Raw genomic sequence first — 13,133 nt, forward strand, 5'->3', positions numbered from 1 at the left:
CCCAGCAGTATTGCCGTCTTCATACTTGCCCCCCTCAGTGAAGACCTTATCAAGTCTCCTCTGACCAGGTCTGCAGAAGCTCCCTCATATAGTATGAAGCAGGCAAAATCTCATGGCCAGTTAGACTAGAGACTGCCCCCAGATTCCTGCTTGTCCCTGAAGAGACCAGCTTATACTGTATACAAACTACTACCCACAAGTGTTGATGTACAAGTAAACACACATTCAGACCATATACTTCACATTTACTTGTTGCCTTTTAAAGGCAACTTTTACTGGCAATTTTGGTCAGAACCAGCATGACTTTTAAAAAATTCTCTTTACATATTGCAACAAAAAAGTCTCATAAGTTAAGAGAGCCAGTTTGGTGTAGTGGTTAATCTGGGAGAATGGGTTTGATTCTTGGGAGAGCTCTCTCAGCCCCACCTACGTACCTCACAAGGTGTCTGTTGTGGGGAAGGGAAGGGAAAGGGATTGTAAACCACTCTGAGGTAGTGAAGGATGGAGTATAAGTCAGGTAGGTACACTTCAGGTAGTGAAGGATGGGGTATAAGCCAATCTCTTCTCCTTAACAATAAATATTCAATACTAGTAGATGATGATTGCCCTGTGCAAGCACAGACGTCTGCTGCCTCCTGAAATCCAAACTAGAGGATGCAAATGAACTGCATGCCACTCCTGGATTGCTTTGTGTTGTACTCTCGGGAGGGGGGTGTTCTATGTCTCAAGTTTTAACTAATGAGCAAACTTATTCAGTTTTTAGACTGTAAAAGAATCAGCTTGGCTTACAGTACACACGTGCTAAATATTCACCTTTCTTGGTGGCTCAGAGGTTCCATAATCATGCAGGGATCCCCACTCAGCCACTGATGCTTACTTGGGCCAGTTTCTCTCAACTTAACTCACAGGGTTGCTATTAGAGTAAAATGGAGTAGGGGAGAAACACTTTTGCTGTGTGGAGCTCCTTAACTCAAAGGTGGGATAAAAATGTAATGAATAAATAAAGTACTCAATTGCTTTATCTGTTTCTGGAACACACTAAAAGAAGAGCATTCAGGCTTGATTAACCTTACACAGTCTGTGATTTCTGCAATTTTCTACTGGAGTTCTTAAATTTCTGCCATTAGCTTGCGACTGAGATTATTTGCAGATCCAAGTGATCCACATTTTTTGAGATCCGGATGAATTCAGACTTCATTTTGCCTACCAAATAAGTCAAGTAATAGGAAGATAAAATCAGGACTTCTGAGTGGCGTTTGGAAAGAGGTGAATTTGCAGCAAGGAGCACTAATGCAAGATGACCATGTGTCTTCCTGTCTGTCCTGCAGCTCTTTGACCACATTGCAGAATGCCTGGCCAGTTTCATGGATCAGCTGCAGATGAAGGACCAGAAGCTGCCTCTGGGCTTCACCTTCTCCTTCCCTTGCTACCAGACCAAACTGGATGAGGTAAATGGAGGTCTTACCTGTACCTTACCATATTGTTCTAAGGATTGCTGTGATGGTTTTGTGAAGTATTCTGAACGTTCATAGTATTACCAATATGTCTTGATGAAATGCATAATATAGACCATTTACCATACTACAGTTTAAAAAATAATAATGAGGAAGAGCCATTGATCTTGGTGTCATATAAGTGGAATGGGGTCAAGAGTTCGATTTCATAATTACCAGATGATTCCAGGACAAACTGTAATATAATGTGAGCACAGATTCTAGGCTTAGGGAACGATGCCACTGCACTACAGGTTTTTTTGAGATGTGATTTCAATGGTATGTTTCTGTTTTATGGATAGTTCTTATGCTGCTTGTATTTTAATGGCTTGTGTTTTAGTAATGTGGATTGTAATTGTAGGCCACTTTGAGCAGGACTCTGACGAGGCAGCATAGAAATATTCTAAATAAATAAATTGCAGTTTTATTCATCTTTTTTTTTTTAACAGAGCATCCTTGTGACATGGACCAAAGGATTCAAGTCCAGTGGTGTGGAAGGGAGGGATGTGGTTTCCTTGTTACGGAAAGCCATCAGAAAACGAGGGGTAATTGTTATAATTTCTTGTCATTATCTATTTTTCCTTTCCCCCACCTCCTCCCCCAGTCTGTCTTAGTTGCTGAATTGTAAGTTTGTGTGCCCTTGTTCTACCCCCCCCTTTTTTTAAATAAATAAATAAGTGAAAACAAGGGGTAATTTTAGCATGATTTTGTCTGAAATCAGTTTCTGTAAGCCAGAGGTTGGTGATGCCCCCCCCTCCCCGTGACAGAAGCATAATCTGCCGTGGTGTGCTGGTTGTGCCACTTTTGATATTGGTTGTCAAATTTTGCAGACTTTTGCATTGTTTCATGACCTGTTCAACCACACATGGTAGCAAGGTGAACAGAAGTGTCTGTGTGTATGGAATGGGAAACAGAAAATGGTACTTCTTTTCTAGCATCCTTAACTAATCTGAACTGCTTTTTTCTCCAGCTTGAAAATGGATGAGAGTTTGGGCTGCCAGCTGGGAATCTGAGGAAGGGTGTTAATTAGTTTTTGAATGTCCTAAATAGGGTTAAGGATGAAGGCAAATGCAGTACTGAATCTTGTTAACTGCATTGTTGACCATGTAAAAACGGGGGGGGGGGGGGGTTGACCCACCACATCCTTGCAAGGATGACTTGATTGCCCTGTCCCCAGACCTGAGGCCCTGAAACAAATATCCTTCTGGTAGTTTGACTGAGACTGGGTTTGAACTCTCACGTGCAGTAGAACACACCAATAAAAGCAACAGGCTTTATTTAAAAGATTTAATAAATGGTTCAGGCTTTAAGCTACAGCAAGAACAAGCAGGTGCAATAAAATAACAAAATCTGTCTTCCTACATATACATACATATGTGAAGGCAGGCAGGTTACAAGATCTTCAAATCAGCATAAGTAACAAAGCAGCAGGTTGGAGTTGCAGCAAGATGGTCCCTGACCATGATGGTATTAATGGGCCATGCTTGGGAAATACTTGTGTAAAATGATTATAAACTAATTTATAGAAAACTGGATCACTGACCCTATGACCAGTGTAAGCCAATCAGGAACATGATCCAAAAGATGATTCTGGAAGAGCAGGACTCCCCCCTCCTATCTGAGTATAGTTAAGTCAGATCACTGTGATATTCAAAGGTGCGATCTCAAGCTTTTCATCTTGGCTTGGGAACAGCAGAAGAGTGATAGGCATTTGACATGGAAGTCACCCCATGTTATTCTTTAACGCTTAGATGGCCCATCAGAAGACAGGCTATTGCTTTAAATTTATGACATGGCCAAATGCTGATTTTAAACTGTCAGGCTGATTGAGACAGAGGTGACCATCTCTCTTGACAGACTAAATGCATTAAACTGATCTGGTTGCTTTGTTGTAATTATGTAATCTGCTTTGATTCTCAGTGAGAAAGACAGACAATAAATAAATCTGCTGCTGGAAACCAAGCTATGTGATTGGCATAGTAGTCATACTGAGCACTGGTTCAGCCAGTTGGGTGGGCGAGTGGGTGGTCATGGGCTCAGTGAAGCTGTAATCACTCTTCTCCTCCCACTACCCAAATATGGGTTTCTGCATTCTTCATAATGTGTGATCCTTGTGCATGTCCATGTTCATTTGGGAACCAGAAGTGTAGTTAGAGTTTCACTGTGAGAAATTCTTTGGGCTTTCTAGTTGAGTAGGAGAATGGCTCCAGCCAATCAACACTATCCACAGCTTGGTTACTGATGCTTCTCCTTTCTAGAGAGGGTCAGGTATGTGTGAATTAAATGTAGTATTCCTCATCCAGCTTCATGGCTTTGCACCTCATATATACCTGGATATTACACCCTTCTTCAGCAGTGAAAGTGTAATGCGCATGCCTGTACCTAATCTGGCAAGTGCAGGCTGAAAACATCTGAGGAGTCAATTTCCCCCCCAACTTCTTGTACTGCAGGACTTTGACATAGATATCGTCGCTGTGGTGAATGACACTGTTGGGACAATGATGACCTGTGGCTATGATGATCACAACTGTGAAGTTGGACTTATTGTTGGTAAGATGTAATGTCTGGGAACAGGAAGGGTTCCTCTGGGATTCAGAACTGGAATTAAACCCAGTTTTGTGGGGATTTAAACCCCTTTATGCCACAAATAACTGGAACTTGCTAAAGTATTAGAACTACACACAAACCAAAGGTGAGGAATAGTTCAGATCCAAGTTTGTTTCCAAATGGAGATCATTTGATCAGTTCACTTTATCTTAACTGTTGGTTTTTTGAGCTCCCATAAGATACGTTTGTTAATGTGTGACGACTTTAATTTTGTGCTAATGGTATTTTTTGTAGTTGCATGCTGTCTTGAGTAGTCAATTTAAATCATGGACATTAATTAACTGAATAATGGAACTGTTGAGGCCCTTTGTCTGTTCTTCTGAGCTTCCATGGCTTCTGTTAATCTTTTATTTAGGCACTGGATCCAATGCCTGCTACATGGAGGAGATGCGCCATATTGACTTGGTGGAGGGAGATGAAGGGCGCATGTGCATCAATATGGAATGGGGAGCCTTTGGGGATGATGGGATCCTCAACGACATCAGGACTCAGTTTGACCGGGATATTGACATGGGCTCACTGAATCCGGGCAAGCAACTGTGAGCAGAACTCCTGGACTTGCCTTCATCTGGGGTCTCGCTGTGATTGTCTGATTGGCTGCACTCAGATGATACAGCAAATTTCTATTTGTCTAGATACAAACATGGTCTGTTATGCTTGTGGACTCTCACCCTCCTTTCCTTATATGTGATCTGAAGTCAGCATGGTTTTGGAAGCTTTTGTCATGGCGTCCAGTTGTGGGGTGCTTGGGCAAACTGGAGTTCATTTCCTTCTCCAAAACTGGGATTCTAACCCATGGTTTAATCCCAGTTCAGAATCCTGGTTTTTGGAAGAGAGGACAGACTCCTGTTTGTCCGAGTGCTCATCCTTGGATGTTATAGCAAATCAGTATTTGATTGAAAGCTTCCAGAGCTGTCTGTCACAGTCCATGTGTGAGCAGGTTAGAGAGAGGACAGGTGAGCCTCAAGCACAGTTTGTGTCTGTCACAGGCAAGCAGAGGTTTGTCATGATGTCTGAATGCAGCCTCTGTAGGGGGCAGGGGATGGTTTGTGTGGCTTATGGCATAACAGCTTCCAGAAAGCATCCTGCTGCCTTTGGGAAATACGGGGTTTGGAGATTTGTTAGCTGTCTTCCTGAACTCGGTCCCCTCTTTGCTTCTTGTAGAGCAAGATAAAGTTTCTCTAGCTACAGTAATCATTTGACTTGATGAAGTGAAATCCAGGGCTAGAAATGCATGCCCATATATTGTGTTTGTTGTGGTAGTTAAATGATGGACAATGTAACACTTGAATATGGCCAGCATATTCTGTCTGCTGAATACTCATCAGCTTTTTTCACAACTAGTTGATTGGTCTCTTCACCTAAAGGCAGAAGGAGCCCCCTGCTGACTGAACTGTCAATGCATCTCTCAGCGATTTTGTTTGTTTGCTTAAAGCCTGGCATTTGGCAGGTACATAATGATACGCTGATTGCAGCCTATGCTGAGGCTGGGCAAAAAAGAGAAAGAATCCAAATCAAACCCCTTTCATTTGAAGAAAAATTCAGGGGGGTTGGTGTGAAGCAGGAGAACAGTGTTTGAGTATGGCGGCACCTTTAAAACCAACAAAGTTTTATTCAAAGTGTAAGCTTTCATGTGCAAAGCACGCTTCTTCAGACAAATGGTTGCGCTTGGCCCCTCCCCCCTTCCTGCATCCAGGTGGCTGAACCAGCCATCAAGGTCTTCGGTTTCTGGTATGTGTTTGGCAGGAGACATAATAACTGGAGCTCTAATTCTGTCTCATGTGTTGGGCTGCATTGCAGGTTTGAGAAGATGATTAGCGGTATGTACATGGGTGAGCTGGTCAGGCTTATCCTGGTGAAGATGGCCAAGGAACATCTCCTCTTTGGTGGGATGCTCTCATCAGACTTGTTGACAACAGGACACTTGGAGACCCGATATGTCTCTGCTATTGAGAAGTGAGTGAGTGAGAAGGGGGCCAGCTCTTGCATCATATGTGGCTTCTTATGGGTGGCAAGGCATTTTGGAATCAGGCCCCCTGAAGCTGTGCACGCTTTCAAACTCTTTCTTGTCCTCTGAATCTATAGGGAAAAAGACGGCCTACTAAAAGCCCACGAAATCTTGACAAAGCTGGGCCTGGACCCATCCCATGAAGACTGTGTTGCCACCCAGCGCATCTGTGAAATTGTCTCCACTCGCTCAGCAAACCTCTGTGGTGCTGCCCTGGCTGCTGTGCTTCGGCGCATCAAAGAGAACAAGGGAGTTGACAGGCTGCGTTCCACTGTTGCAGTGGATGGAACTGTGTATAAGAAACACCCACAGTACGTGAATTACGTATTTTATTTATATCCTGCTTTTCTCTCCCCAGTGGGTCCAAAGCAGCTTATATCATTCCCTTCTCCATTTTATCCTCACAACAACCCTGTCAAGTAGATTAGGCAGAGAGAAAGTAAGTGGCCCAAGGCCACTCAGCAAACTCCCATGGCAGAGTGTGGATTCAAAGCTGGGTCTCCCAGATCGTAGTCCAACGCTCCAACCACTACACCACACTGGTTCTCTAAGGGGCGCAAATGAAGTGGCACTAACATATCTAGATGTAGACAAACCCAGGTTATTCTCACCTTGTTCTGCTTTCACACTGTTTCCGTATCAGTCCCTTTCCAAGAAAGAAGGCTGACTTCAGGGAAGTTAAGAGGAGTAATCTTTGAATGCTGTGGTCCAAAGGCAGACAGTGGTGGTAGATGAATGCTTCCTGAAAAGGGGCTTGGAAGCCTCAGCTGATGGGAGTGTCCTCATAAAACACTTTGGGAACAGGGTCAGGAGTTCCTTTTTGAAGAGAGAGAATTAGAAGCAGCTGGAGGGTTGCCAAGCTAAAGTAGCATTCATGTTGTATTGGGCTTGGGGTGCTGAGGCCTCCAGCGCTGAGTGGCTAGGCTGGTGTGATGGCAAAGGACATTCAAACAGCTCCTCAGAGGACAAAGTGATCCTAGCATTCGTCATCTAGGCTGCATGAGCAAAGAAGCATTTGTCAGTCTGGTAGGGATCAAAATTTTTACAGTGTCCTCCGTATGCTTTGTGGGGTGCACAGAGGACTGAGAAGCCATCCCAGTGTGAGGGAAGCTCAAGGACACAAGTCTAGAAGCAAGGAGGTTGAGGGAAATTGCAGCATAAGCCATGAACTAAGAAAGGAACAGTCAGTGCCTGAGGGGTTGATGAAGAATAAGGGAGAATCTAGAAACTGAGGAAAGAAGGCGCTTGGCAGACAGCAGGCTCTATAGAAACCTCATCACATTTAAGATGAGGGTGGTGTATACTAGAGGGTGGAGCAGGCCCGTAGCTACAGCAGGGCCTCTCGGGGCCTGGCCCCCTGATTTACTGCCAAGGCCCCCTATCCAGTCCAGGCCTCCCAACAGCGAAAGGGAGAGAAAATAGTCCTTGTGTTTGTTTTGCATTTGGTTCAGAGGTCTGTGGGCCGACAAATTGTTTGGGAACAGAAAGTGCATTGTTTATTCTGGCCAAAGAGTGTGTGTGTGTGCTGCACAAAAAATTTGCATAATGGGTATCCCACAAGAAAAAAAGGTTGCCCCACAAACTGAAAAATCCTGGCTGCGGCCCTGGGGTGGGGAGAAAGGGGAGTGCTAAAGAGACTAATCAGGGAACAGTGTGTCAGAAGCAGGGCCCTGATGAAGTGAGGGGCAGAGAAGCCGAGGAGAAAGTGGTACTGGCTGAAAGACTGAGAGGGGAGGAGGAGCTGTGTGTTAGTGGGAGGAAGTACACAAGGGAAGGTTTGAGGGGGCAGAGGATACTTGAGTGTTGAGACTAGACGCAGGCGTGGCCGCTGTCCCTTAAAGAGGGGGATATAAGGGGCATCTCAGGGCAGGGAATCTCTGGTGCTGAAGATGGCTGCATGAAATCGATTTCTTGATAGGGTAGCTCTGAGTTCACAAAATACTGTGTCTAGGCTGCAGGTGGGATAGGTGTATTTAAGCCTGGGTGAGGGACAGTTGCTGATCCGAGTGGTCTTTTTAGGAAAAGTCCCTCCTCCACATAAACAAAATGGCATTTTGAAGAGGTCAAGCTGAGCCCTCCTTCCTGACACAACATTGAAGCATGAGCCTCCCCCAACGTACATACCACCTGTGGCCACAGTGCTGTATAGACGGTGAAAAACTTTGCAGTGGCTTGGTTTTGCTGTAGACCTTGACTTCTGAATGCCAAGTAACAGTTTCTGTTGTTGGTTGACACTCTGTGTAGTTTTGCCCGCCGACTTCACAAGGCTGTGCGACGTCTTTTGCCCGACTGCGACATCCGGTTTGTCCGCTCAGAGGATGGGAGTGGCAAAGGAGCTGCCATGGTCACTGCTGTGGCCTACCGGCTGGCAGCCCAACACAAGGCCCGGCAGGAGATCTTGGAGCCCCTGCGGCTCAGCCACGAGCAGCTATTGGAGGTGAAGGAGAGGATGAAACAGGAGATGGAGCGGGGCCTGGCCAAAGAGACCCATGATGAGGCCACCCTGAAGATGCTGCCCACTTACGTGTGTGCTACCCCAGACGGAACAGGTAAGGTGGGCATAGGGGGTGCGTGCGTGGCTGTCACTGAGTACTGTGATAGTCAGGACTCTGTGCTCTGAATGAACAAAATCTTGGTTCGGGCCCCATAATTTAGAGCCCTGTCTAAATTATGTCAGTTAAGCAAAAGTGAATGATTCTCTTAGTTCATATAATGCATCTTGAATTTAGTTATAAGGGCACTGAAACCCTGTCTGCTGGGAATCTCCAGCAGCTCTGACTTCAGAGATTTGCCAGCTGTTGCTTATACACATTTGGAAACTTTGTGCCTTTACAAACAACAATGGGAAGTCAAATCCTGCCTGCTGTGTGCCCTGGTAGAATTGCAACGCAGGCATAGCCTGGCTGTAGGCATGCTGACGCTTGTGTCTCTCTTACAGCAGAAGGATAAGTAATTACTCAAGGGGAACTCTGTTCTCTCGCTACACTAGTCCTTAATGTTGGTATGAAAAATTGATTGATTTCTAAGGGATTGGAGTCCTCTCCCCCAAACCGCTGGTGGATGCATTTAGTTTTTGCATCTTGTTCTGCTACCTCAGTTGACCCACTGGGGGTCAGGGAGACTTCTGTCCTGCTCCCCCCTTTTTTGATGCACCTTGGGGATTGTTGAAAGTAGAGACAGGATTTTGCATAGAGAAAACCTCAATCCCAGTAACATTTCCCTTTGGGAGAAGAGGCCTGTGTTATTTTTGCTTCGTGTTCCAGGTCACTATTTGCTCATACTGGGAGTCAGGAAGGGAGTTTCATCGTGTCAGATATGCTTGAGAGGGTGTATGGATGTGAATGTATGTATATTTGGTGGGGGTGGCTATGTGGCTGGATCAAAATACTTTTGTGCCAGAGAAGGAAAACCTAAATGTCTCTTCCCTCCCAATGAATTAACTTGGATCATGATCTGCCTGGCTGTCCTCCTGTGCACCGTCTGTTTCTTTCAGTAGCGCTTGTACAGAAGAACTTTGTAATGCTCCTGGAAGAACCCTTTCTACCTCCTTTGCATCTGCTTGCATCAGCTGCCTCGCTTTGCCTCGTGTGAAGGTTGCCTCTTTGCTGTTTTGCCTGGGCCGCTTGAGTCAGAGAGATCTCCTTGGCATCAGATGTGGGGGGAGTTCCAGACTTCCTAGGCATGTGTGGGCCCAAATCAGACCAGGACCATGATGCAGAGGGAGAGAAAGCTTAAGCATTCCCTCTTGCACCATTCCCCCAAGCTTAAAATGCCTTGGGGAGCCTCTATTCGCCCTGCTTGGGAAACTTAACATGTGCTGGTGGGCTATATATTATGTTTCCCTAGTGCAGCAAATAGAAGCTCCTCAGGACTCTTTGAACAGTGCAGGGTGAGGAGAAGTTGTAACTCCTGATCTACGCTGGGCTCACGCATGCCTGAGAGTCATGAAGCACCCAAGGCCACATCTGTCTACCTGGCCAGGAAAAGGGCATCATGTAATGAGGCTTTCAGTACCCAGTGCTGGTGTTCCTGGATTAGCTTGCTGTAGCAGCAGGCAGTGGCTCTAAAGGCAAGTTCATTTTGGTTTCAGAAAAAGGAGACTTCCTGGCCTTGGATCTTGGAGGCACAAACTTCCGTGTGTTGCTTGTGCGGATTCGAAATGGGATGAGGCGCAGTGTGGAGATGCACCACAAGATCTACTCTATCCCCCTGGATATCATGCAAGGAACGGGCGAGGAGGTGAGAGGGCCTCGGGGGAGAGGTGGGAGCAAGGGGGATAATTTCCTAAAAGAAAGGGGCCATAGCTCATTCTGTGCGAGCGGGTTCAGTCCCCAGCATCTCTGGTTTAAAAAGGCTGAAAAAAGCAGTATGTGGGCCACTTGCCTGACTCAGTATGATAGTTTAGCAGTGTTGCTTGTGACTTAAGCTGGCATCATAGCTGTTGTACTAGGAAGGGGTGAGGAGGATTGAACTAAAATATTAGGAGTGATAAATGAGCATTTTGGATGGTGTGTCAATCCTCCCACTCTTGGTGGATCATGTGAGGTGAGGCCCAGGGCTGTTCTCTACCATTCAGCCCTGGCCAAAGGAGGGAACGTCTGGGAGATCATGAATAGGCTGGATTGAGTCACGGGGATGCCACGTGGCCTCTATAAAAGCATTCTGGGCCAGGCTCGCTTTCTGACCTGAGCAGCGAGGGAGCTTTGCTGCTGCTTCCTGTGACAGAGCAGCCTTACTTTCACCTGGGATCTGGGCCTTAAGAGGTGGAAGTAAAAGATAGAGGTCTGTTAATCCTTCCATCTGGTGCAGAGATGTCACGAGAAGGTGGATTTTGTGCTCTAAAGCTGGGATCAGAAATTATAGCGCAGAGCTCTGAAGGTTCCAGGAAAGGGGCATGCAAAGAATGAGGGGGTGCTGTTTTTCCCTTTGCATCCCAGAACTTTCAGGATAGGATGGGAACTGTGCTGCTGACTTGGGAGTCACGTGAAAATGGATATTAATACAAAAAGAAATGTTGACCGTGTCTCCATTCACCTCTAGATAGAACATATAAATGTATCGTCAGTCAACCCATTCTGAGATCAAAGGAGTAGATACAACAAATATATTCAAGTCAAATTAAAATCACCCTTTCCTCCCCCCCCCCCCCCCCCCCATCCTCCCCCCAGCTGAATCCTGTCTGCTAGGCAGTGCTGTAGAAAATATTGGAATTGATAACTGGTTGCAGGGCTGGCCTCAAACATCTGATCTGAGCAGTGCTCTGAATTCCTTGCATTATTGTTATTTGTTGGTATTTTTGCATTTGTGTGTGTGCGCGCATGTGCGTCCACGACGACCGTGCTTTTTTTTGAACCGTGTACGGTTTCACTGACAGATATTTCCTCCTCAAAAGAGCAAACAGTGGTTTGTTGGGGCTGTTTCAGGTTGGGGGAAAATGGCACAGGGGAAGGCCTAAGCCCCCATTTACAGCAGTCCTAATACAAATCCCATTTCCACGGGCCTAAGAACTTTAGTTTCAAAAATCTCTGGAAGCTCTGAACTCTCAGCACACATCTAGTGGGATCAGGCCCAGAAACAGTGTAATTTATGGTTAGGCCCAGGGCTTTTTTTTTGTAGAAAAAGCCCAGCAGGAACTCATTAGCATATTAGGCCACACCCTATGCCTTTCCTTGGGTTGCCCAGGCGCCCCGCAGCTGCGGGGAGCCTGGGCAAGCTCCCCCCCTTGAAGGGAAGGGAAGGGAAGGCAGTTTAAACTGCCTTTCTTTGGTTTGCTCAGGTGCCCTGCAGCTGCAGGGAGCCTGGGCAAGCCGGCCCTTGGAGAGACCACAGAAGGCACCGGGAGGTATTTAAATGCCTCCCTGATCCTTCCAGGGCCCCCCTGGCCCGCCTGCTTTGGAGTCACCGGGGGAGGATCACTCTCCAGGACTTCCCTCTGTAGCCACACATGCAGAGGTTTGGCTGTAGTGGGTGTGGCCAGCTCTGAAGCCAGCCGGAACTCCGTTCCTGTGCGTTCCTGCCCAAAAATAGCCCTGGTTAGGCCTTTGCTCCATAATTGAAGGAAATTGGAAGCTGCCCCAGTTGTGTGATGGTTTCAGTTCGATTGGTAGTTTTACCATAATTGGAGACTCTGTAGGCCGGCAATCTCAGCAGTACTTAATGCCATCAGTTTTTAGCCTGTCTAGGAATCATGGACACGAATTCATCAAGGGTTTCTTGTCTTGCAGCTCTTTGATCACATTGTCCACTGCATCTCAGACTTCTTGGAGTACATGGGGATGAAGGGGGTGTCACTGCCTCTTGGATTCACCTTTTCTTTCCCTTGTTATCAGAACAGTCTGGATGAGGTAAGCACTTAACTCTGTGATTTGGGAATCTAACATTCTCTTGTCCTAAAGACAAGAGGACAACAGGGAAAACTCTATGGAGAATATAGACAATATGCTTGCCAGCACTGCTGTTACCCTGTTCTGATGTGTGGTCCCTTTCCCCACAATCAGAGTTTTATCCCTTTCTTTTTCTAATTTTGTTTCATTGGCAGAGCTTCTATGCATTCTTTTCACTTTTGTTTAAGCATAACTGCAGTATTAAAAATGAAATAAATGAACAGGAAAATAAGGAACCAGTTTCAATCCCATTTATGGTGAATGAGTAAGCTACTAAACACGCCAGTTTTAGGAATGATCTAAAACATGCCAGTTTTAGTAATGATTAGTAATTATTGGGTGCAGTTTAAAGTGGCTAGTGTTGTGTCTGGCTTTCTTCCATTTGTTCAGCAGTATTTGCAGTATAACATTGTTTTGCCATATGATAATAGCAGCGCAATTTGGAAACAGCAAGAAAATCAATATAAAAATGTGGGGGCTTCCACAACCACATTACCAGCCACCTTCCAGATGATTCCCCTTGCCAGGGCTACCTCAGTAGCACTGTGCTGGTCTGTACATGATAGGCTGGTGGCATAAGAGTGTTCAAGGTCAGAAAATACACAAGAAGCCAGGAGAAAATGGGAGGGTGCCATAAAGACG

General features: G+C 45.8%; 1 protein-coding gene across 2 annotated transcripts in view; it reads left to right on the forward strand.

The window, feature by feature from the left end:
* LOC107118773 (hexokinase-2) overlaps window positions 1-13,133 on the forward strand; it is a 66,383-nt gene that overhangs the window by 41,752 nt on the left and 11,498 nt on the right. For both annotated transcript variants that reach the window (XM_015421134.1, XM_015421133.1), the window contains exons 4-12: window positions 1,329-1,448; window positions 1,943-2,038; window positions 3,944-4,043; window positions 4,456-4,639; window positions 5,901-6,056; window positions 6,186-6,419; window positions 8,353-8,657; window positions 10,199-10,347; window positions 12,333-12,452. In XM_015421134.1, the coding sequence (XP_015276620.1) occupies window positions 1,329-1,448; window positions 1,943-2,038; window positions 3,944-4,043; window positions 4,456-4,639; window positions 5,901-6,056; window positions 6,186-6,419; window positions 8,353-8,657; window positions 10,199-10,347; window positions 12,333-12,452 (1,464 nt within the window). The remainder of the gene's footprint in view (window positions 1-1,328; window positions 1,449-1,942; window positions 2,039-3,943; window positions 4,044-4,455; window positions 4,640-5,900; window positions 6,057-6,185; window positions 6,420-8,352; window positions 8,658-10,198; window positions 10,348-12,332; window positions 12,453-13,133) is intronic.

The sequence above is a fragment of the Gekko japonicus genome, unplaced genomic scaffold, assembly GCF_001447785.1.
Source record: "Gekko japonicus isolate JY-2015 unplaced genomic scaffold, Gekko_japonicus_V1.1 scaffold13, whole genome shotgun sequence".
Classification (NCBI taxonomy): domain Eukaryota; kingdom Metazoa; phylum Chordata; class Lepidosauria; order Squamata; family Gekkonidae; genus Gekko; species Gekko japonicus.